The following is a 26,920-nucleotide window of genomic DNA, read 5'->3' as shown; positions in this document are numbered from 1 at the left end:
CTAAGCTAGATGCTTGCCAAGCTGCAGACCACTGTTCAAGCCCAACAAACAACAAACTATTTAATACGCTTATTTGAATATCTGTTTCTTTTTTTCCATACACAGTTTGAGACTTTGAACAGGGTTCGGCGTGACATTCAGGGTGACAGCAATGTTAATGTAATATACTAAACAAGTTAGCCCTCCTGGCTAATATGCACTAAGTAAGCTAATGACAGTTTTGAGATATGCAACATTTTTTTACCAAAACTAGATAATCAAACAAAAGCATCAGACTAACTCAGAAACTAAAGTGACTTTAAGCTGTAATTTCATAAGCAAAAGTCAGAAGACAATGCTACCTAGGAGTCTGACCAGGCAAAACCTTTCTTTCTGCCTCCGTCTGCAGCTGCCTCCATCACCCTAGGTCTGCCTTTACCAGACAGCAAGTGTGTAAACGAGGAGCGCTCACTCTAAATCTGGAGACCGAGACATTCCCAGACATACAACACACCCTGCCTGACCGACCAAAATAAATAAATAAATAAAACAAAAAAAGACTGCTTGACTTAAAGAATCTCAGCCGACTGAGGGGTTTCCGACTGATGATTCGAATAAACCATTAAAGGAAAATGAAATGTGACATATCAGTGGTTTGCAGAAACGTATGATGGCAACATGTCTTTTTCTGGCGACTGGGTTGTAAATTCAACATTGTATTGTTTGCAAATCTTATCTGAATTCTGGGTGATATCTGGTCCTCTACGAAGGCCTGAATTTATTGAATTTCCTGGTTGGTCCATGTATCTCAATGACTTTAACCCACTGCGCTGAAATGGAGGTAGAAAGGAAGGAATTCTGGGTTATATGCAGTTTTTCTTCCTTATACTGCATTTAAGCGATGTTGGGAGAATGGGAAGAATAGGAAAACCTCCTGTTATTCCACCTCAACAAACTCTGACATCATTGTACAACAGGTCGGTTTTCTGCACTTTTCTCTGTCCTTGTCCTACTTTGAGTCTAAACAAGACAATCTGGTTAAATACAACAACAACACTGTTGCCGTGTCAAACAGTGCACCCCTGAGGCGACTACAGATACTCCAACACTGCTGACGCATATGTCGATGAAAGGATTTCACACAGCGTCACTGTGGCCCCAACATGTAGACATGACATGAGACTGGAGAGTCTTCCCAGCTGAAGGCGTCTCCAGCACTACGTGTTAGTTTTCTACCTGCTGTGGACATGTAGTTAAAGGATAAATGCAGCGTTTTGATAGTATAAAATCTTGCATAAGCCTTGCAGTAAGAAACATAGTAGTATTTTCACACTATACACATGCAGATCACATATCTCTTTATATTTACAACAGTGGAAAAAAAGATGATAAAGAGTGATGCTGAGATGTTGAACTGGATGTTTTGAGATGTCTCAGTGCCATTATCATGTGTATTGCTTTAGATTTAATTGTAAGTCAGTCAATCCTTTGACCATCAGTTTGTCATTAGTCCACCTAACCCTCTAATCAGAGCTTATTTGAATCAATCTGATATTTACATCAAACACAAAGTTTTGGGAGCCTTACTGTTGCCTCATTGTGTTAATATGTACCTGATCAAGTCAAAAAGTCCCTGCACGAGCAAATGTGCTGCCCTTCAAAACAGCCATTCAGAATCAGTAATTCCATATGAAGTAGAGTATACAAGTCATTTTACACACTCATGATTCATATATTTACCATTTTACCTCTGCAGCAAATAAAGACTACATTTTTCCTGAATAAGAAGGGAACTAGTTTCTCATTTTTTGCAAATCCATATAATGTATTTACAATAGCTGCTACTTTTTTTTACCCTCTTTAATTACAATGTGAACCTCTTCCTTGTCTCAAAAGGATCACCTGTTTAATTTTGTGCTTCTCTTGTCCAGACACCAAACACCTGTGTCTGTCTGACTGCTATTAGTATACCTCAGGCGTATACGGTCATAATCTTGCAGACTTTCCTGGTTGACATCGATTCCGTTACAGCATGAGGTAGCCATACTGCAAACAGCTGTCAATGGGAACAATAACAGGAGCATCTAAATGGGATCCTTGGGATAGTGCTGCCCTGTGATAATGAAGCTCACTGTGTTTTGATGTTTTTCAGTCGGTTAAGTGTGTGACTGATGCTGCTATGGATACTGCTTTGATTCCCAAAGGTATAAAAGCGCTGCACTCTTAGTGTGCCGGGGCTCTATGCAAGTATCACAGACTGTTTGGCCCTGTGGAGGGCAGGACATGCTTGGACAGAGTAGCGTGAGATGTCTCGCTCTCATTCTGTGAAACGTCTTTGGTGTAAATCAGTTTCCTGTGACCTGAATTAGCCCACAGGCTTCTTCTACAGCAAAGAAAGGGAACTAATTAGTCAAAAGCAATCGTTATGGCTGCGAGAGCTCAATTTAATTGACACTGTTTGAGCTTCTCTTTAAATATGTTTGAACTTGTGCCACTGTTTCCACTTGCTTGTCTATATTTCTGTGCTCCATTGCTTCTGTCTTTTATTTCTCAATTCTCCCACAAAATGTGTTATTATTGTTAAGTGTGTAATTAAAGTCAAAAAAGCAGATTTTTATCCATGGATGTCATTAAGAAGCTAGTACGAACTATCGGTTATTAGGAATTGAATGCCCTTGACTCAATAAAATGCGTGACCTGGCCACAGAGTAGCTGAGTACATTAAAACTAGAGTGGTTGTAAACATTTGACCTTTCTGCACTATAAATACTACAAACTATTACTGGTACAGGCATTAGTCAGTCCAGTCGCCGGAAGAAAATGCTGGCATTGTATGTTTCTGCAAACCAAGAATACATTTTCCAACCTACCATGTCAACATTTCTAGTGTGATGTGATATGTATGGATATGTATGTCACCAGACGTGGGTGTTTTTCACTGACACATTACAGCGTTTCCTAACAGCATTTGTGACACAGAGCCTGGGTGTTTTAAGTGGCACATTGCAGCTTTTCCCAGCAGTGTTTGATTTTGATTTAGGGAGTCACTGCTGTGTTTCAAGCAGCTGTTTAAGCACCAAATGTGTGTTTTGTGACGACCCATTGCTGTTTTGCAAGCGGGGATGGTGACGTGAAAACTGGTTGTTTTTTTATCGAGCTATCACTGCTTTTCCAGCCAGGATTGTGCCCCTAAAACTGCCCCTGATATTTTCCTAACCATAACCAAGTGGGGGTTTTTTTTGCCTACACCTAACCACACCTTCACCATAGCGTTATGAAAAAACTTTTCAATGCCAACATTTTTTTTGCCGACTGGGTTGCAGCATCACTGAATTGTATGTAACACAATTAATGGGTTTAAATTCACAGAGCACAATTAGCAAATGTAAGGACATTTTTGAGTTAGTGATTTTACTCTAACCATTAATTCAGGATTTTTATATTCTGTGACTACCTTGATTTTTTTCATTTTCTATTTTACACAAGCTGAAAAGAATCATGTCTCCGTGCTGAGCACTGAATGTCTAATATTGTTGGTTGCTTTGTCTGAACCCCACACACACACACACACACGCACACCTACCTCTCATAATCACTGTTATACAGCCTCACTCCGTTGGGGCTGTAGGCTGCATCGTTATCTCAGATTGATCCAACTGCTTTCCAGTCATTTCATTTTGGCAAACAACTGGGCTACAATAATCAGAGCTCCGTCCGATGGATGGGAGCTGAGATGAAAATAGGGGGCTTTAAATCATGCAAGCCATTTATCTGTTCCCCGAATAGTACCCTGTTCCATCTTTGTCGTCTCTTTTATCACCACTTCTCACTCTACGGTGTCCGTGAATCGGTCCTCCTGCAAAGAGACCAAGAATCCAATTATGTTCTCGGGAGCTGTTCCAAAAGTCCCAGAAGTGTTGCGCAGTGTTCTCCTAATTTTATTTTGCTCTGACAGGGCTCGTGTCAACTCCAGATGAAGTCAGTTTCTACAGTAAACTGTCGTTCTTGTGGGTGTTTTCTGCGGAATTCATCATTAGCGTGAGTGAGATGAGGTGGACGTTTCGACAGGTTTCTTCAGATGACACCTTCAAATGTGGCACATTTGACAGCAAAGATATGAGAGAAAGGAAAACAACCACCAGCGTTCACATAGGAGTGGTGGTATTCAATCTACAGGGCTTGTTTCAGTTTGCAGGGTTTTCAGAAAGGATATCGGTGAACGAGTGCTGAGACAAGCACTTCTGTCTGAGAGGAGGAGACACTTTCTGACACACTTATATTGTTAATAATAGAGTCTGTGTATAGGGTGGGATGAAATGCAATCATCATGGTGCTTGTCTGATGCCGTGAGAGCAGACAAAAGTGCTGTCAGAGGCAACACACTGTGATTCGCCTCAGTTCAGGAGACGCTCTTTGCTGTTGTTGTTAGTAGCCTTGGTCTTAGAAAATAAAGTCTGGTTCGTTGGAGCCGTGCTGACTCCACCTATCAAAACTGTCAAACTCCCAATTTTTTTTTTATTTATTTTTTTTTTTTTGACAACCTTTCGGCAGGAGGTGAAATTATTTGATCCCATTTCAGTGTTTTCCTGAAAGTGCTGAGAGTGTTTTACCCTTTTCACATTACTGTAACTTCTTTTTGAGTCTGTGTGTCCTCGGCCCATTGAAGCTCGCATGCAGTCAGTCTACTCTAATGTCAGCATTTTCCTGTAGAGCTGAACTATAATATCTACTTTAATGTTTCATTTAAATGCATGCATTTTCCATATGCACAGATTTGGCTTTGTTCTTTTGATACAGCTTGGGGTTTCTCTTTTGCATCTAATTTTTCCAGTGCTCAGTGCATTAAATGTTGTATTGTGCATTTTGTGTAACTGCCATTTTATTATTCTCTTCTAGGCAAACTGACATCTGATTCCAAGCATGAGTATTTTGTCTGTGATGTTGTTTCAATGAAGGACTTGGTGGTGTTTGGATATGATCAACAGAGCCAGATTGTTGTGGATGTCATTACTGTATTAGGACTGTGAGCTAAAAAAAAAATACACCCTGGCGGATCTGCTCAGGTGCTCAGAGCTGATTCCTCCGTCTGCCCAGCTTCCTCACTCTGAGCCCCTCCCTCTGTCTTGGCTGAATCCGACCCAGCGGTGCCCCTGGAGGCCGCTCCTGGCGATGCAGCACCATGCAGGCTGCCGTCAGGGGTGGCGGCTGCAAGTGAGCGAGGATTAGAGGCAGGGCTGGCGCTCATGGCGGAATCAGGGGTCCGGCTGGCGCTGAGGTCGCCTTGGGGAACCGCTGTGGCCTCCTGGCTGTCGGAGTGAACTTCTTCAGTCACGGCTGTAGGAGAGACGGCATTCAGGAGGGGCTTGTGGGAGGCGTAGGTCATCGCAGCATCAGTGTCGCTGTCCAGTGGAATGCCAGAGCTAGTGAACTCTACCCCAGAGTCGCTCATCTCCAGGAAATTGTCTGAGGAGAGAGTATGGTAGCGACCTGGTTTGGAGACCTCAAGGCCCTATAGAGAAAGACGGTGGGAGCACAGGAGGGGAGGGATGAAAGGTGATATGACAGGGGGAGGGGTGAGGGGCAAAGGAGATGAAAGGCACATGGAATATGAGATCATGAAAATCAAGAATGTGAGGAAGAAAAGGTCAAAGAAGAAATAAGGTGATAGAAGAGGAGGTACAAAGAAGACAATAATAAAAAAAGGGGAAGGAAAAGCACAAAAAGGAGGCAGAAAGTGAGGGGAGCCACAAAAAAACAGAGGGATGGGACAAGACAATTAAAAAACAGACTCCCCCAACAGAGAGGAAGAGATGGAAGTGGTGTAGAATGGAGGAAGGGCAGGAAAAGAGGTAAAATTGAGGTCAGGAAAAAAAAACCCAACTTGAATAATTCATGTACATGTTTCTGGGACCATATTTATATTTATCTTCCACTGCCATGTATGCAACACATCTTATTTTACTTGTTACATGGAGACAAGATGCACCGCATCTGTGAATCTTTTATGGAACTATTCTGTTGTGCTGATCTTCTTTTGCACATTACCACACCATTACCTTTGCACTAGCCTCATTTTAAACTCGTTTGTGCTATAACTCACATAATACATTGATACTGCACACATTTTACACATTTTCTATGCTTATATATGTAACTGCATGTCTTCCTTGTAAACATCATTTTAGTTTTCCTTTTAATTTCTTCCTTTAGTGCCACTCCTACATACTTTGTTTTATTTAATCTTATTGATTTATTCCATACTAATCTAAATATTTGAATTACCTATTCTGAATACCTGGACCTGTGGCAGCTTGGTCAGGGACCATCGGCATGTGATTCTGATGCACAAGAAACCCTTTTAGCATCTGTATAAGATGTACTGGGCTTTCAACTAACTCCACTGTAAAGCCATCTGTGGCAATACTGAGTATAGAGACAGAGAAAGTAGGAGTAGGGTGGGAGAGAGGGGTGGTGGATGGGTCAAACAAACACAGGACTTTCACCCAGATGTTTGTATCCCATTTGTAATGTTAAGGATTTTTCACATGATAACAGAAATCCGAAATACTTGATTGACCCCCACGGGGGCATTGTGCAGGCTGCCCCTCACAAGTCATCTGAATAGTCAGTCAGAGACCCTCAGTTGACTGAGATTGCTTCAAGTTGAGCAGTCGTTGTCCCGCTGAGCCCTGGTTAAACTTTAAAACTTTGTATGACAAAAACAAAAAAACAAAAAAACAAATTGCCAAATATGCGTATTAAACTGCCAAATCTGATTCGACTGACAGAATTCTGAGTCAGGTACAGCCCTAGAATTGTGATATCATACAGTCACTCTGATGTGATATCATACAGTCACTCTGATGTACTTTCTATAAGACAAAATGATTTTTTTTTTACCTCTACTACAATATTTATCACTACTATGTAAAATGTTCAGATATATAAAAATATGTGTATTATATAAATTATGTAAAAATATGGCAATTATATGTGCATTATTCTATATTATAATGAATAAACATAGAATATTATATACATACATACTGACTGTAAAATGTAGGTTATGAATGAGAGGATACACCTGACTTCTCAATTTCATATAGAGACCACATTTCATCATTAAGACAGAATGGTCATTTAAAACCTGCTAAAATATGTAAAACAAATAAAGTCTAGCCCAATAATAGCCTAGATGCTTAGATAATGTTAGAAATTCAAATCAACAAATCTGGAAAAGCTGCAGATTCATTCTGATCTTTCATGTCAGAGTGCACATGATGCCTACAGAAGCTCTAATCAAACAGCTCAAAGAACTCCCTGAACCTTGACCACTTTACTTTCTTTTTTTTTCAGTTTCACAAAAGCTCCTGCCTATAAAGTTTAATCTAATCTGTTCCACTACTGAGTGTAGAGTCGAAGGTTGATCGCCTATTAATTACACTTGGCAGGAGGTAGTTTTTGCTAAGCAATCTAAAACACAGGGTTAATGATCTCTGTTTTTAAATCTGTTGTTTTCATCAATGTAAAACTTCCATGATGGTATAAAGGTGTTTCGTAATCAGGTTAAAGACTTTAATCCAGATCAAGACTTTTATTATTGCTGGAACGATTCTTGTCTCCTGTACGTTATCAAAATAGTCACGCAACCTAAAAACCCTGCTTGTTTTGTTGACCTATTAGCCTGATTTCCACTCTGAGACCAAACAATCTCATACAGTGATGAATAGTTAAAATATGGGTTGTTGACTGATCTGTGTTGAAGTGAAACTCATGCAGATTTTGCTGCCTTTGTCATCAGGTGGCATTTTGACAATTAGTTATCATTTTTATTCCCATACTTGTTTCAATATGTTGATAACATATATGAATGTCATTTCATGCTTCTCTGTGAGTAAAAACAGTTTCTTGGTTCCACCACTGACCTTTATGGTGACCTCTGTGCTCTCTGATGGCTTCTCACACACAGACTGCATCAGAGATTCCTCAGTGAACCTGGTGTAAGCCTCATGGACCACCTGCAGACCCCCCCACGCACACACACAAACACACAGGAGACATGTTAAAATGTGGCCACAAGAATGTAACGTCCCAGCAGCTGAGCTTTTGCACACAACAAGTCATCAAATATACATGTACATGGACACTGCAAGAGAGGACATATACACACATACACACACACACACACAGAGCACACGTTACTGCACAGAAAGCTTTTAAATACATATATAAGATATTGAAGAGGAAGCTTGTGTGACATGACTGAGAGACTGCTTTATTTGTCCTCATGGTGAGGCTGGAGGTTGAGAGGAAACGGAGCCGAAGAGGATGTGATCTTTCGGAAATGTTGGTTCCATTCAACTGCAAGAAAGACCGGTTGAGGGAAGGCAAAAGATAGATGGTGGAAAGGTGCACTTGGTTAGAAGGGTAAAACAGAAGAAGAGAGGAGGGAAGACTGAGATGGATAAACTGAAAAAGAGCTACAGCAAGAATACAGATGGGTTTGGGAGAATGACAGTAAAAGATAGCATGAGGTAGCTGGAGAGAAAGTGGATAAATGGATATTCACACACATATCAAAAATACATATTCTTCCTCTTACCTGTACTATTTATCAGTCTAGATTATTTTGGTGTGAGTTGCAGAGTGTTGGAGATATTGGTCATCGAGATGTCTACCTGCTCTCTCATATAATGGAACTGGATGACTTGTGGTGCTCAAAGTGCCAACAACAAAAAAAAAAAAACATTTGAAAAACTCAACAGCAATGTCTCTTTCCAGAAATCATGACCTGGTTACTCAAGATAATCCATAGATCTTGTTGTGAGCAGTTTTATGTAGGAACTATTTTCTGTCTGCCGAACTACACCCACCAATCACAAGGCAGGAAGAAGAGAGTATTTACTCATGTATAAGAGGCTCCTGCTTGTGACAGCATGAGATGTAAACACTAATGGTGACCTCCTCAGCTGAGCTGTAACGTTAGTTAGCTCAGAGATGCTAGGTGAGCTAGCAGTAGATGACACAGTTGGCAGGTGTGGCTCGGTAGACGATTTTCGGTAGAAAATAGTTGCTACATGAAACTGCTCGCAACAAGGTCTGTGGATTATCTAATACATTGCTTTTAATTTTTTCAAATATACTTTTTCAGACTGATTATATCGAAGAGAATGCATGCATCTCTACAGCCAATATCTCCAACACTCTGCAACCAAAACAATCTTGATTGATAAATAGCAATACAGGTAAGAGGAAAAATGTATATTTATGATTTTGAAGTGAAGTGTCCCTTTAATACTCAAATAGGAGGAGGAAGTGGCCTTTAGTCAGCCTGGCCAAGCTGTAGACACCAGATCCTGTGTGTCCTTGGTAGATCATTCAGCCTGGTGCTTAGGGTTGGGTCGGTATGAGAAAAAAAAAAAAAAACGGTCCGGTTTTTGTAAAAAAAACGCATCAAGTTGGTAATACCGGATTTTCGCCACTTGGGGCGCAATTGACCAAAATAAAAAATGACCTTAGGACAACAGAGTAACAGTAACAAGTTGTTTCTTTTATTCCTTACAAATAAATTTTGCAGTTTACTCAATCAGTGCAAACAAGGGTTGCCTCCTTCGTCTGGCTCAAAGCCAAAGTGTTGCCATAGTGGCGCATTCCTTGATTTCGTCGAGACTAAATTGTCCACCATTATCGACTCCCTGTCACTATTAAACAAACTCCAGGCTACAGTAGAGGCGCATTCGCACTCGCACCTCCTAGCTCAGTCCCCGCACCACCCCCCTCTCTCTCCTGCTTGCTGTGCGCTTGGTGAAGAGGCAGACACAGGTGCTCACAGACTCAGGCTTACTATAAGCGGAGCGGACTACGTGTAAAAATGTCCATGAAAAATCCCCGCGATGTGAAAAATACATGCTGAACAGTCTTTTGTGTGACACTGGTGCTGGAGCGGCGCCGGGGCAGCGTGCTGGCCAGCTATGTCCACTTTTACCAGGCGGACCTCCGCGGCGTCCGCTCCACGTACGTTCTGCCCGAGTATGTGGTCCGGTCGGTCTCAAAAAATAAAACCCGGCCCAAGATGGAGTACCGGACCAAATTGGTATTACCGAGAACCGACCCAACCCTACTGGTGCTCCATGCTAATACTTTAGCATATCATGTTTTCATTTTTCTTAGGGCCGAGGCCAATCCCATTCAGGCCTGCCCATAGAGATGGGTGGGCCCTTGAAAAAGTCCAGTGAATGAGCCCTCCCTAAATCTGCTTTACATATATATCAATGCATGCTTGTGCTCTCTCTCTCTCTCTCCCTCCTACCATCTCCACTCATACCATTTTCAGAAGAGGGGGTTTTGATTATGAAGCAGGCTACATTTTACTAAAGCAATCATGTTTGTTGTTTTAATAAGTAATTGTGAATATTTTGATTCAAAATTAAATTTGGTCATCATTACTCATGTCTAAAAATGGTTATTGCTGGCATTCATGGGGCCCAGAAAGCTTTCCTGTATACCCCCTTTATGGGCAGCCCTGTGCCAGCTGCCATTGGGTGACAGGTGGGGTATACTGTGGAGACAGGGCGATATGTTCTCCCCAGGTGGGGAGACTCGGCACAGAAACCACCACCTCAGCTGGCTGGTGGGTTTGAAACCAGAACTCTCCTGCTATCCTGAAAGTGAAAAAATGCAGGTGTGTAGCTGCTCGATAAATTGAATTGTAAGCTGTTTTTTCCAATCCTTGTGAGCTAGCAGGAAGCATCAGATTGGATCATCTATTGGTTGGAGAAAGATGGTACAAATCAGATGAGAAAGCAAGAGGGAAAGTAAGAGGAAGAGAGGGAGGCAAGAGATGTAAGAGTGAAGAGTAATAAGCGGAAATTGAGAGACAGAGAGTGTAAGTGCGATAAAAGTCTTAAAGTGAAACACTAGAGACTTAAAGTGAATGAATGAGAGAGGTAGAGGAAATAAAATAGATAAGGAGCAAGACAGATAATACACAGAGAAAAGAGGGGCTAGTAATGGAGAGGGGGATGGAAAGTAAGATAAACATAAGAAAATAAGTAGGATGGAAAAACCAGTGAAGTAGAGAGCATGGAGAAAGAGAGAGGGACAGAGGGAATGAGGAGAAAGGGTATGATTGATTTGAGTTTCATGTTGGTCTCTTGGGTTGAGTCCCGAAAGGTCGCTGACAACCTCTCACACATGTTATCTGTGTTCTCAGATCCATGTGGAAATCCATAACATGTCAGAGTGACCTACGTCAAGGACGACTGCTGTCGTCTCAACCTCCACTGTTCTCAATACAAGTCCCCATATGCACATTAAAATTTAAAGGCAATTATAAGCATTTGCACACACACACACACACACACACACTTTATGTCACACAAACACACAAAAAAACACACGAATACACACTCAAACAATACATGTACACATACAGTGAATGAGACATATATGAGGTGTGTGACCTGCTGATTTTACATTTATTGTACAGTGTTCAATAACACTTATTTACAGTGACTCCAGTTCTTTTAACATTTTCACTTTTTAAGAAGCACTAATACTTATGATATGTAATCTTCTTTAAATGTTATTTTTATTAATATATTGTGTTATATCAAAACTACCACTTACCTTGGTGTGGAATACAAATTCGATTTTATTAAAATACTATGTGTCACTATTTATTAACCCCTAGTTATAGTAAAATAGTGAAAGGAAAAAATAAAATCATTACATAATGGTCTGTTGTGTTAAATAACAACTAAATGTGAGTACTGAAAAGCTAATGACTAAAAAGTGTTGGCCTATTGTACATTTTCAACAAATGAAATTCCTAACAGAGATTTACAGTCTCAAGAGGATGACTTTAGTGATCCCCTGACTTTTCCTCTAGCGCCACCAGCAGCTCAAAGTTCTTACCTATCCAGTGAAATATCTCCACATCGACACAATGGATTAATTTTGCCTGTAGCACCTCCATGAAGTTCAAATTTGTCATTTTGGCAAAAATGTCTCCATAACTATATAATTTGGTACAGACATTTATGTTTCGAGATCGAGATGAAAGCCTTTGGTGATTCGTCAAAGGTTCTATATAATAACATTTTAAACATTAATATGTCGGCAAACAAGCATCTGTTATGTTAAGATATTGGGGAGTAATGATGTCCTCAGAACAAAATAAAAAGTCAGGCTCTGTTTGTGTGTGTTGTAATCCGAGCTTCTGTGTTCTTTGCTTTGGTAGCTGGGCCAGGTCACAACCCATCGGCTATGGGAAGCTTGACAATAAGCCTCTGGGGGCAGCGGCTCTTTTCATTTTGACTAATCTCTAACCTCTGTAAACAGATATCTGCATATGATTGCAGATACATTTTTCAACTAGCTAATATAAAGCTAAATCATCATCGGACAATTGCTGATTGCATTTCAGCTAATGTGTTCTTCCTCTCCATTAACCCCTTAGCCTGTCATTCAAACACGATTGGTTAATACTACTTGGACTACAAACAGACTACAACCAGAGCTCTTCCAACACCAAAATCTTGTCCTGTTGCCTACAAATTCTGCACACTATGAAGATATCACTTTATAGAGATTAGTGCATGTCCTTCCCTTCATGTCTCACTGGCTTGCTAATCGCTGCCACATTGCATTGTGCTCATACAGTGGTTCCTGCTGATAGCACCGTCCCAACCAACAGTGGCAGGACGGCGTCATTGTGGAACCCACCAAGGTTAACTATGGGTGCATTCGTAAATCCAATCTGACGCTCTACTCTAAAGTGAGAGCACTGTTGTTCAAAGAAACAGAGCGCTCTATGTCTACATGAATTAATGAACTACACCGTGAAGTTAATCACACATTGACTCCCAGAGCCCAGTGTACACTCTGCTGCTCGGAAACTGTGGTGTTCTGAATAAACTAAAAATAATAATAAACTTTATATTCCAACAGCACTCTAAATGTATAAACAGTCCAATTTGCGCTAGAGTGCACTCTGGCACTGGGAGTGAGTTTTTCCAAATGCACCCACTGTTAGCTCTAATAGCGCCATAAGCACTGCTAGCCACCTCCATGTATGCTTGTGACATTAGCGGTGAGAGCCATGTGCAGGCAATCCAGACTCCTAATGTTGAGTAATACGTTTAACTTAAAGCAACTAATAACTTGAAGAATGATGATTAGTCACTAAAATGTAACTAATTATGTCTCTGGTGACTAGTGACATTTGGGAATAAATCTAAAAACAGCAGGTCCCAGGGGAAGTGTCTCAATGTCATGTCACATATTAATCTATTGCTTTGCATCACTTGAAAACTCAAATATGAGCACATGACATCTAATGCACAGAAACTAGACAAACACAGACAGACACTGACAGCAACACCAACACATTTTCTGGGCAAGTAGTTGATTATGCAGTAATAATTCTCCAAAAGAATAAAACTACTGTACCTCATGAAAGGTTTAGTCAAGCCGACTCATACAGGTTAATCACTACTGCCCTTAACACCACACAGATACCCACACATACACATCGGATATATACCTTTTAATTCACCCAACACAATAAAACAACACCCAAGTTAGAAATATGTGCATGTGTGTGCGCGTCACTAAAGCTCGCTCAATCACCACATACTGTATGTTAAATACAGCAGTGAAGCTACAGGACGGCACTTATCAGAACTAGATTGTTTATGAGGAGCTGCAGGTAACGTCTGAGCCGTTAATCAGCGGAGAGAAAAAGGAAAGAAAGAAACAAGGGAGAAAAGCAAGAAAGCCAAAGCTGAGGCATGGGTGGCACACATGACATTTGTGTGAGTTCCTTTAATGTCATCAGTAATATAGAGGAGGTCTAAACCCTTTCAACAAGTCATTTAGTCTCTATACTTAAGTTTAAAATCTCATTTTCTGAAAGCAAGTGAAAACCTCTGGGCTCCCTTCTCTTGCTTCACAAACTGACCTGGAGCCAAGCACATTTTCAATTGTTTCAGAAAAATAAGATTTTTTGGAGTCAATATTTAATTGAATTACTTTTTATAATGGACATTTTTGCAGTGTGCACCCCAACCTGGGTCAAAACTGTATCTAAAATCCTGGAAGACAGATCACATGTTTGACCGAGCTTGTCAAACCAGCACGGTGTATAGAATTAGAGACTGACAGAACTGGCCTCTACTCTTACCCATTGATATTGATCTTTACATCTAACCCCCAATAAAGGTCCAGTGTGTAAGATTTAGGGGACATCTAGGTAAAAATGGAATATAATATAATAAGTATGCTTTCTTTATATGTATAATCACCTAAAATAAAAATTGTGTTTTCGTTACCTCAGAATGAGCTGTTTATATCTATGTATATAGAGCAGGTCCTTGCCTACAGTGTACACCAATTTCCTACGGTAGCCCAGAACAGACAAAAAAATAAAAAACAGGCTCTGGATTTTGTGTGTTTCCCCTGCGTTTTCATATTTTCGTATCGGCAGCCATAGTAAGCAGCCCCTCTGCAATGTGAGCATTTGAAAAACACAGATTTTTTAAACATAAAACTGCTTTATTCAGCTGTATTAGGCCTACTGTTTTAAATCACCTGGCCTGTTTGTTTCAGAGAGGAGGAGACCTCTGTGAATACTTCAGCTCCTGGTAAAAACCTCCTGAACACTGAAGGAATCCTAAATGTAAAATTTCATCTGGCTGCAATATGCATTCCTCACCACTAGATGCCACTGAATCCCCCTAAATCTTACACACTAATCATTTAAGAGAGCAAACCAGAGTATTTCTGAAAATGGGTTTTAATATTTATTTTATTTTTTCTTTCTTTTTTCTTCAGACCCTGGTGTTAATTATGTTTTAGCACATTAACTGCAAAACACATACACTACTGCCATGTATTTTTTGATTAATTTCTGGGCTGCAGTTGGTTTCTCGTCCTGCATTGTTAACATGAACGACACATAAACAAATATATATTAAATAATCTACATAAAAAGGGATACTTGTGCTCAGCTCAGTCCTTGAATATTGAAAAGTCTGTAAGGATCGCAGAGACAGTTTGTCCCAAGTTGTGGTGCCAGATCCACTTAAGGTAATTCATTGACTTTTTGTCAAATTAGCTCTTTGATCAACTTCTGCCTGTTCATTAGGATTGACAGCAGTTTCTCTTTAGTGTCCAGGATTTATTTAGTGTGCTAGTGCTCCATTTCATTAATGAATTTGTATAATTTCAAAAGCCCCACAACTTACAAAATACTGAACACACATTTCTGAAACTGTCACCAATAATCTTCTCACACAACAGCATGTTGATCAAGGAACTTGCTTGCCAAACGAGCAAAGTACATTTCTCTAGACACCAAAGGAGAGCAGAAAAAAGAGGCCAGAACACATTTCTCTCACCAAGAAGAGGCTCCGTTTGACGCTCCTTAAAGTAAGAGGGAGAAACGCAATGCAAAGGCAACAGCGTTAGCTGGGCCGCCAGTCAGAGACATTCAGCTGTGAGCATTAAGGCCTCATTTCCACAGCTGTATTTTCACTCAGTACTTGTGAAACTGAACCAAGATGCACATGATTAAAACATCATAAACATATTAAATGTGACATTAAAAACAAATACAAACAAACATACATAGACACAGGGTATATTGTTGAATGGAAGTTAAAGGGACAGTTCACCACAAAATCAAAAATACATATTTTTCCTTTTACCTGTAGAGCTACTTATCTGTCGAGACTGTTTTGGTGTAAGTTGTTGAGTGTCCGGATATCAGCCGTAGAACTGTCTGCCTTCTCTCAAAAATAATGGAGCTGGATGCCGCCCAAAAAAAGCATTTACTTTCCAGAAATAATGACCCACTTCCACTTACTCAAAATAAACCACAGAGTGTGTTGTGAGCAGTTACTGTAGGAAGAACACTCAACATCTCACACCACAATAATCTAGATTGATTTAGGCTATAGGACTACAAGTAAGAGGACAAATATTTGTGGGTGAACTGCCCCTTTAAATTAAAAAAAATAATAGTAACGCTTAAATGTAGCCTATTGTGGAAATCTGCCAGCATTTATCTTACAAATCCAGCTGGTTCCTAGGTGTTACGTTTTGCAGCAAACTCAAAATGGCAACTCTGAGAAAAAGAAATATGTGTCTAATGGCAGAGTGTCAGCTGTATCCTGTGTGTCTGTAACACAGTAGGTAATCAAAAGGAAATTACAGATACACTGCAACACACATACAGTGACAGAGAAAAGAGAGAACAGAGACAAACACAGTAACATTAATGTAACATCACACACAAATATTCAGTTGTTGAAAAACTAACAATAACAGTTAATAGGTTTTGACCTGATGCACCTGCCCATTTTTTTCATTTGTTCAGTTTTAGATTTTGTCTTAACTGTTGGCCACTTACTGTTAGCTTTGTAAAACTCAACTCAAAAGTCGTTGTCCTGATTGGTTCAAATAGCTTACTTTAAATTTCTGACCTGACAACACCACATCCACCACAAATAACAGTTTAGAAAAGTAAGATCTTTGGAGCAAAGTCAGCAATGGCATTAACTAGCTTACAGCTACAGCTTACAGTGTGTTGCAGCAGTACAACAGCTTGATGTTTCTATGGTAAGAAAAACTGCAAGAGTAATGATGCAGGTTATTGTTCATAACAATAATAATAATACTAATAAGCTGATTTTAAAATGTTATTATTTTCATTTTATCAATAATTCAAACTGCAATAATTAGCCTGTATCACAATAATAAGCCAATGCAACAAAAAAACTGGACTGTGAGTAACAAACCAAACAAGTCTCCACTATAACTCTGTGTTTTATCTCACATTTTTAACGGCCACACTCAGACCAGCCATGTCTCCTAGAAATCACATTTATATATCTAATAAGAGAATTCATGAAAACAACTAATTTGAAACACCAAAGACATTTCAAAGGAAGCGTAATGCCATGCAAATTAGGTTTTCCAAAGAGAAAATGTTGCTAATTAATGTAACTGGCAAGTCGCAAAAATTGATAGTGAACATATCAGCAAAATGTTCACCAACAATGGTTGTTTTCAACCAAGATAGGCGATGTTGCAATAAACTATCCACTCTAAGTGACAGAATTATTTTTAATTCCCTTTTTGATTAATATTTCACTAAAATCATTAACTGTCTAACCTTAACCAAAGTGCCTTAAGCCAAGGTCCTGAACCTTGTACGCCCACTGTCCTCCCAAGCCACATTGCTGTAGGCTTCCTCCTGAAACCTACCACGTAGGCTTCAGAAGGAAGTGGCCATTAATCAATAATTTATCAGCAATTATTTTTCCACATCAGCGTGATTCAGAAAGCAGTTTACTAACATACAAACGTCATTTCTAGGAGACAGGGTTGCTCAGACAACTTCTGTTATGACATTTATGAACACATAATAAAACACAAACACCAGCACAATGTGACCGGTTACCATGATTAATATAACAGAAACATGAGTAGAGAACTGAACCTCCACTTCTTGTGTAGACATGATGTTAAATGACAAAATCTGCCTGAGCACTTCCTTGTCGCATTCAGTCAATAGTGTAAAGTGACTTTGGAAATAAAAAGTTATCATTTGAAAAACTGACTGCTTTATATCTGTTATATATATATATTTTCCAAGAGAGCTGGATATGCAGGTTTTAGTCTGTAGATTTTAAAACATTTATAATTCTGTATCTCAGCACAACTCTGAATTGAAATGCAGCTAGTTAGTAAGATGACATATTATCTAAACACTTTATCTCGATGCCTCCGCCGTGCAATCAGTCTTCGGGTTGTTTACAATGAGTGAGTCATCTGTCTGCAGCAGGTTTTTAATTGAACCATAAATTAAATCTGTTTTAACGATCGTTTACTGTGGATGCTGGAGAGAGAAAGGGGGTTATCTTTCAACTATTTGAAAGGAACCGGTAATTTGGTGCATCATTCATTCGGGAAAACAATGCTCTGATTATTAGTTTAGCAAAAGCAATATAAAGATCATTTCGTTTGTCTGACTTTTTTTCAGATTAAAGAAATATAAAATAAATCAGTCCCACCTGTTTTTAGTTGCAGCAAAGTGATCTTTAGTGTTACACAATACAAGATATTTTTAAATCTGGTACATGAGGTATTCAGTGTGTTTATTAAAGCCCTGTGCAATTGATCTGGACATATTTTTTTCACCATAAGATGCTTGTATTGAACCACTGTCCCTCTGTGGAGCGATCAATTTCTGAGTCGAAGGTTACAGGTGAGTCATCTATTTGTAATGAGTTTTTAATTGGTCCATAAATTGAGTTGGCTAGCTAATCCTCAACTGGGGAATCAGAGCGAATGGTTTTGGTGACAGAGGGGTTAACTGTCAACTCCTTTAAATCATCCAATCAGTCAGTTAATCAGCCAGTATTGAGCAAGTGAAGAGAAGGTAGAGCAAAGATTTGAAAATGCAGATTGCAAAACAATCACTGGTTTTCTTTTTCATTCAGAACAACCTTTGAGGGCCCTCACAATGAATTCCTAATTGGAGAGTTTTATTAAAAACTGACATCTAAAGAATAAGAAACACGGTAATGACGGCACCTCAAAAGGCTTTTTGTAGTAAATCAACCATTAAAAAAAGATCCCCCCCACTCTAAAAACTGGCTCAGCATTACAATAAATCATGAGTACAATAAATTGAGTCTTTGTGTGACAACACAGGGTGCTCTATAGTCTAGAAACATTGAGTGATTTGTATTACAAAAATTAATGAGAAGCATATTCGTTTGACAACCACCCATGAGCTGTGCAAAGACACACTGCAATTTTATGTACAAAAATATCTGGTGCCAAAATCTTGTTATTGCCTGTGAAAGCACCCCTCGCTGCCGGGCTGGAGACTGTAACTTGTGCTTGTACTTCATTAAAAATGAAAAATGTGACATGTTAGAATACTAAATGTGTGAAAATGGCTTTGTGTAGCTCAAAGCTTCAACAATTGCAGACTTATATGGAGTATGTGTCAGGCTTATGTCTCCAACACAAAGTTAATCACCAGTGGTGGAGGAGGGTCTTTTACTGAAAGGCATACTATGCAGGATTTGTCGCTGACTGTTTGTTAACACAACATTCAAACCTGGCTCCTCCTCCTCGGCTAAATGAGGATGAAAGAGCCGCGAAGGTCAAGCGAGAGGGAGCGGCGTTCACAAGAACAAAGTAGTGAATTAGACAAATAAATGTTAAATTCTGATTGTTTTACAGTGGTTATGTTGTGTTGCTCAAATAAACACACCAACACCTCTGCACACAGCTGTTTTTTGTGTGATTTCGGCTGAAGCGCATGTTTCATTCTGTCCACCTGGCTTCTCTGCTGTGTGTGTGGCCCAAACTGCCTTCTTCTAAACAGACACACGGACCTGCTGCATGCATCCACAGAGCAGAGACGAGAGATGGAGACAGCAGTCTAACCTGGTCACTGCATTTTTACAGATTGGCTGGAAGCTACACACCGCCATAATTAAAATATCTGCCCCCACTTTTAGATTTCCATTTTTTGGATCTGGAACGTTCATTAGGCGTGCTTTTGGAATATATGTGCTGTTCCGTTATTATTTGTTTCACAGTTGGAGGGCACAGACAAAGCAGCAGAACAGGAGCGAAGCTTCACCTTCATTGCACTGCGTCTAAAGTTTGCTTTCACTCACAAACAGTTACTCCTCTTATCCATCAATCTGATCTGATCAGCTCTGACTGCAACAACTGATCAGTTCATACCCTACAACTCAAAAAAGGAGAGTTATCCCTGTGCTGTGTTCACACAACCTCAGAATTTACAATAGGGCACAGACTGATACAAGCACAAACAGCTGCCATAGTAATTCTGTGGGAAACACCGTGATGATTGACAGGGATCACTTCCGTGTTGTTATTCTAAGAAAATCCTGTATAGTGTGCCTTTAAGTAAATATAAATAGCAATACCACAGTGTAAATGCAGCGTAATACGCTATTAGAGGTAGCCTAAAGGGCCTGCATTCAAAATTTTAAATAAGTAAAAGAACAACAGTGTCAGCATTAAAAATGTACCAAAAGTGAAAGGACTTATTTTGCAGATTAGCCCATTTCAGAGTACATTATATTGTTGGATTATAGTTATTGAAGTATTTATGTGTTCATCCCTACTGCAACTGGTAAATGTGGGGACAGCTTAATTTTTCATATATATTACGTTTTATTTCTGCTGCATAGCTTTTGATTTTCTCCCTGAGAATTAGTAACATAATTTCGTTGATTATAATTTGTATTCATAATCTGAATCTGGAAAGGAGCTACTTACTAAAGTTATCAAATAAATGTAGTGCCTTACAAAATATAATATTTGCCTCTGAATTGATGAGGAGAGGTATAAAGCAGCATAAAATGAAAATACTTGGATACTTTCCAGAGTGTCAGAGTTGTAGCAGTTTACGTTAATATAACATACATGACTTTCTTCCATGCAAAAATATTTAATATTTATTTTCAGGTATTTAGTTACTGCTTCTATTTAATGTGATCTACACTGACTTAAGCAGGAGGACTATCACTGACAATAGCACCTAATAATGGCAGACATACGTGTGTCTCTGGCATGTTCATCTACAACACATAAGTGTGAGAGAAGAGAAAAGAGACTCAGTGAGCAGTATTAGAAGTGCTATGTTTCCGTGAGTTGTCCTCTGCCGTGTTGATGTCTTTCATTTGGCTGTAACTGTGTGTGTCAGGTCCAGCTCTGTAGGGGAGGAAGTGGACCAGCTGACCATCTTGACTCCCACAGCAGGAACAGAACCCTCCTCTACCTTTAAATCCTCTCCCAGCCAACACACACACAGGCACACAAACACACACAAACACGGACTTCACTCTTACAACATGACAAGCGCTACTTATTTTGCCTGCAGGCCCTTCATTCCTCTGGAGCCTTTTCATGTTCCTGTTGCAGTGACCCTACAACATTCCTCCATCACAGAGGAAAAAAGAATGATGGTAATGCACTAGGTGGATGTTACCTGTCTGAAAGCCTCGCCGTCTCCCTTGCCGGCCTGCTGAGCAAGGAGCGTCAGCTTCTTGTTCTTCTCGTTCCTCTTGTGCACTCTATAGAGGCAGGACAGCAGGCACACCAGCAGCATGAAGGCGATCACGCTCAGCAGGGAGAGGATGGCTACAGTCAGGGGAGGCAGCCTGTAGGCTGAGAGGGAGACAAACAAGAACAAACACAGATTCAAATTAAAACCCTTCTGTGACTGCAGAAATGTTGTTTCAGACTTGATGTGTAGTTACCCACCCTTCATCTCTGTTTCATGATAGAACTGAATCTTATAATAACCATGTTAACTTGCATTAAAATGTTACATAGCAATTTCAGTTTCTATTTTTCTATTGGCAGCCTGATGCTGCCACCTTAAAATGTTGAGCAGAACTGTGGCTAGTGCTTGTAGGTATTCTGAGGTCAGGTATTTACATTTAATCAAAGGGACAGTTCAACTTTGCTTGTCGTGCTTTTTTGGACACGATAAGCCAAGTGACATCCATTCAAGAGAAGGCAGACATCTCTACGACCGATATTGCCAACACTCAGCAACTCACACCAAAATAATCTCAACATAAACAGCACCACAAGTAAGAGGAAAAATATGTATTTTTGATTTGAGGGTAACCTGTCTCTGCTATATTTTAAGGATTTCTATTCTTGTATTTATCTTTTTTTCCACAGCACAGGTAAAAATAGATACAGATCTATGTCACACAGCAGATAAGTGTCAACATTTTCTTCTTCAGTGTGTTATTGCTATCATGACACAGTTCCACTATTTCCATTTATGACTATGCTAAAGCTCAGCTGCAAAGTTCAAGTTAAAGCTGATTAAAGCCTTTGGCAGGGTGCGGAACCAAAAGTTAAAAGATGATATCTCTGGTTCTGCTCCATGGAGTGCTATTTTAGGAGATGTTTCTTTTCACTGACACCCGTGATCTCATTTGCTTCAGAAAGGCTCTAAATGTACAAAAGCTTTGCTGGACACACACACATTTATACACATTTATATGTTTTATTACAGTTGCACTACTCTGACGTTAATCATGTAAATTCTTTCAATAAACATAATGTATAATTGATAAGAGGCTATTTATTTTTATTACAAACTAACTAACTAAATACAGTATGCTAATAATTTAAATGTCTTCTTCTCTTACCATCAACCTCTAAGTAGACATGAGCCACAGGAAACCCAGCCCGGTCTGTCACAATGAAGACGCCCATGTCGGACAGGTGGACCTTTTTCATGATGAGCTCTGATCCCTCCACACTCAACCTGCCCTCCAGCTGAGGGTCCAGCGGTGTCACCAGGACCCCCTGGTTCAGGACGACCCGGTCCTGATTATCTGATTTGGGCCTGTAGACAATGTTAAGATTGGAATGGTCCACATAGAGTTTCATCTTCAGATTTTCTCTGTTGGAGAGGTGGATGAAGTTCTGGTGCTCTGTGGAGAACCAAAGAGAGAAATATAAAAAGATGTGCAGCATATAGCTAGCCTAGCAATGTGCATATGTTACCATGTCTTGGGTTTCCTTTCAGTGAAGCCGTCACCACCCTCTTTATATATATGACACCACAATGGGGTCTAATTGCCAAAAGACTATTTGCATTTGTCATACTTACACGCACATGTTGGTTGTACTGAACCTTGCATTTAGCTTAAACCACCACTGTGTCAAAGGACAGCCTCAAAGAGCCACTAGCAAAGCTGTAGACTGTCTTATTTAAAGCCAACTTCTGTTTTAGCACACAGAAGCCACTGTATCTCATTCATCAGTTGTAATATTGTGTTCCCTAACCTTCATTAAAGTAAATGTGTTCTTGATATATTTTTATCTATATCCTATTCTTTACTGGTGCAGCCGGGCAGTATCCCTGCAGGCAGGTTAACCTCATTTTAAATACATTAAATAAAGGCTTACGACCTTTTCGGAGATTAAGGCATTAGGATTTTTTTTAAAGGTAATACACTCTAGAATTAGATAATGCATACAGTGACTCTAGGCCAAGATGAAAATTTGCAATGTGAGAAAGACAAAAGGCAAAACGCTGGTGGCATTTTGATGACAAAGCTATACAGTACTAACACTTAGTGAAATCTGTGCAGGCTAATACAAAGACTGCAGCACTTCATTTTGGCGTCATTGGATAAAGTCTCATAATAAACTTTAAACATAATGTAATTCAAGTGGACTGTGAGAACACTAGACTTCTGCACCTCCTCTTTGCTTAAAAAATCCAACCAGTGGCGGGAGACTTTGGCCACTCACAGGTCATTTCAGAGAGAGGACATTCCTTTTGGCTGTTCTACAAATGCACATGCACATCCCTTTGGTGAAAGCCTAATTTTAATTTTAATGACGGCGAGTCCTGCAGGAGAAAGTTGCTATTCTAGCAACAACTGCAAAGCAACCCAAAAAAAGGAAAATGGACTTATCAAAAAGATAAGAAGAGAGTCTAAGAAAAAACAAAATAAAACACCTTTCAAAATCACCGAAACGTTTCAGAGACGGGGAGAGAACGTTGCTGATAGTTAAGCCTTTCGCTAACCGAGGCTCACGGCTGTGACTTTAAGTTCACATTTATGTTGCTGCCGTTAACTAGAACTTCACGGTGTGTCCTCCGCCTCACTCCCCGCTGCTATAGACCACCTCTCTGGGAGGAGAGCAGGCAGCAGCTATGGAGACAGACCCCCAGTCAGCGGTCGCAGCACCACGAATCCTGCCAGTGCAAACCCCAGCCCCCAGGTACTGGACAAACCCAACTCCCTGCTGGATCAACAAACTCTCTGTTGTTGCCGTTACACAGATTGGACCCTGTGCTGCTGCTGGCAACCACTCAGTGCTAGGGGGCAAAAGGGCTGGGTGAATGTGCAACTCTACAATGAATAAAATCAAATAAAGCAATGTATGGGAAACCCTGAGTTATGGTATGAAGCATGTGCATATGCCCGTGGCCGTCTGCTGGGAAGTGCTTAGGACAGAGAAGGGAGGGCTGTATTTTTCAGATTCTCCTGGTTGTTTTTTTTTTGCCTTTTCCAGATTTCTGCCTACCCCAGCTTTGACATCAGAATATCGACACATGCACATGGGACTGATAAATGAATCAATTAAAGCTAAGAGGACGCAGTGAAGCACAAATCTCTCCTCACCTCTGACATTCAGACAGTTCCTCCTCCTGATTTTGCCCTCACGGTCCAGCACTGTAAAGCTCCCCTCGTCCGTCATCCTGACCGAGTGCAGAGTCACCCGTTTTTCTGACACGCTGAGACGCCCCACATATTCTTCTGCCAGAACTTCTGTCTTGTTATACAGCATCACAGGTGGAGGCTCTGTTGCATGATGTATCTCAGTCTGATTGGGCTGAACCAGACTAGGCCTTAGAATAGAACATGAGAGAATAAATGTTACCTAAAGTAACACATGAGCAATTAGGGTGGCCCAATCCCAATCTCCACCCTGAGGCCTATGCCTTGAACCCTCATGGACTTAATTGTTTGAATCTGGTCACTTCTGGCTCCAAAAGCTAAGATGGCAACAGCCAAAATGCCAAACATGAAGCCTCAAAACGGTAGTCTGCAAACCAATGAGGGACGTCACATTGGCTATGTCCCCTTCTCTTAGACTATAAACAGATACACATAAATGAATGCAGAAACTCAATCCAAGATTACTGAATCAGACGTGATCTGGTTTCTGTTTGTAGTCCATTTGTAGTCTGAATAGTATTGACCAAACCCGTTTGAGCAGCAGGTAAACAGTGCATGTGGAGAGAAGAAGAGGCGGAATGCATTGGCCGAAATGTGGTTTCAGAACCCACTGGCTATCATCTCATGGCAATTTAGCTTTCCATTTGCTTTATTTTTTTAATCATATGCAGATATCTGTTTATAGAGATAAGCTGAAATGACGCTGTTGCCCCAAGAGGCTTATCATCGTCAGACTGATAGCTGATGGGTTCTGAGATTGGGCAAAGTCTGCAGAAATACTAACTTATGGGAAGAGTGGCTTATTTGCCTGCAAAGAACCCTTATGCGCTTGATGATTTGACAGTGGGACAGTCCTAAACCCTTGCAGATTTACCAGGAACGCACCTCAAACTCCAGCTATTTAACAGGTACCACACAGACAAACACAGTTACATTACAATGCTACACATGACATGATGTATATAGGATGACTTGGCTGTGAGATTTAGATCAAAACAACTACAAAATCTGTAATAACCATGCCTCCATGTTGAATATGAGTACTTTTTCTGTTGTGCTTCTTACTGACCGTCCTTACCTGAACTCCAGGGTGATGGGGCCCTCCACATGATTGAGATGGATGTAGTAAGTTTCTCCGTACTTCACCACTTGCTCCAAAGCGCAGTCTGATTGACAAGACCAGAGAAAATAAAGGTCAAAGCAGGATCTTTGTGACATACGTAATGAAAGTCAGTGAATACAAGTCATCTCTGTGACTGACCAGAACGTCAATTGTGGAATTAGTTTTATGGTTGTATGTATGATTCCTAAACTTAATCTACTTCAGACCTTAAAGGAATTTTATCTATCCTGAAGTTTTTGTGTTATAGGCCTACAAATAAGGCTCTGTGATTTTAAACAACACAGGATTTGTTCAGTTTCCAGTGGCTGATCTTCTTGTAGGCTACCACCTATGTCTTCTATATATATTTTTTTTTATTTCAAAAAATCAAACATAGGGTAAAAATGATCCAAAGATCCAATTCTAACAGTCAGTCGGTAGTAGAGGTACCACTTCTAGTCCTGGCAATGCACTTCACCTTAATGTCTTCATCAGTGAGTGATCACCCAAGTCAGATGGGTATGGTAGAGTGGAGTGTATGTGAAGAGCATCAGAGTAAGAGACAATGAAAAGGCAAAAGCCATCCGGGGCGCAGTACAAAAAAAAAGAAGTGGAGGAAATTTACACGTGCAGGCCTCGGATGCCAAATGTGTTAGGTGTGGCACTGCCAATTTTACATGGTCTTTTGTGATATAGCAAATAGTGACATCTTTTTCTGATTGTATGACACTATATTTAGCATTCTTGTAATCCTAAGTGTGTCCTAAATATTACATAAGCTACACTGATACAGCATGTTTAAAGTTGTTCGTTTAGGTAAGTAGCTTACCAACTAGCATGCTGTATTTTCCACAGCAGAGATTAGGCCAAATATTCCAGATTGTATATATTTAGTTTCTGTTGTTCTCAAAAAATCTTACTATCCACTGCCAAAACTGTGACTTCAGGTAGACAATCTCAAGTTGGCAAACACTTTCTGACACTGAACAATCTTTGTGCAGCGAGCAGCTTACCCCTGACAATGAGGCTGAGGTGCTTGGCTGTGTTGGGATGGTTGATGTTCCTGGTGATATACACCCCCTCGTCCTCCTCCTGCACGTCCTCCACCACCAGGTGGCCCAGAGTGGTAAGACGGCCGCGTGGACTCACCACCTGGCCTGCTCGCAGCAGAACCACCTCAGCGGAGTGATTGGTTCTGGGTTTGAACACAACCTCACTAACGTTCCCAGGCAGGATGTCGATGTGAATGTCCTCCCCAAAGAAGGCTGTCCTGTGTTCCTCTTTGACTGGTTGAAACAAGATGTTTTATTAGATAGGATAGGCAGCCTGCTATTTGTTATATACTTTCTCTGTATCTTTCCTCATCTGTATATTACAGTGGCCCTGAGGGTCAAAACACAACAACATTTCAGATACACAACAAAATATTTCCCAAAAAATATCATTTCAAAAAATAAAATTAGCCAAAACAAAATAATTACAACTCCACAACATGAAATGTTTAGTGATTTGTGAAATGTTGTTTTATTTTCTGAAATGTTGTAATGTTGTGTTT

At 40.2% G+C, this 26,920-nt stretch overlaps 1 protein-coding gene across 1 annotated transcript in view; it reads right to left on the bottom strand.

The window, feature by feature from the left end:
* Positions 1-3,539: 3,539 nt before the first annotated feature.
* Positions 3,540-26,920, bottom strand: part of LOC125904398 (uncharacterized) — a 30,892-nt gene continuing 7,511 nt past the window's right edge. Inside the window, exons 4-10 of the mRNA XM_049601756.1 lie at positions 26,379-26,651; positions 25,342-25,429; positions 24,207-24,433; positions 22,212-22,499; positions 21,029-21,207; positions 7,905-7,997; positions 3,540-5,488 (exon numbers count right to left, since the gene is read on the bottom strand). Coding sequence (XP_049457713.1) covers positions 5,039-5,488; positions 7,905-7,997; positions 21,029-21,207; positions 22,212-22,499; positions 24,207-24,433; positions 25,342-25,429; positions 26,379-26,651 — 1,598 coding nt within the window. The 3' untranslated portion in view covers positions 3,540-5,038. The remainder of the gene's footprint in view (positions 5,489-7,904; positions 7,998-21,028; positions 21,208-22,211; positions 22,500-24,206; positions 24,434-25,341; positions 25,430-26,378; positions 26,652-26,920) is intronic.

This window comes from Epinephelus fuscoguttatus, linkage group LG17 (assembly GCF_011397635.1).
Source record: "Epinephelus fuscoguttatus linkage group LG17, E.fuscoguttatus.final_Chr_v1".
NCBI classification, from domain to species: domain Eukaryota; kingdom Metazoa; phylum Chordata; class Actinopteri; order Perciformes; family Serranidae; genus Epinephelus; species Epinephelus fuscoguttatus.
This window is presented reverse-complemented; position numbering and strand designations above follow the sequence as displayed.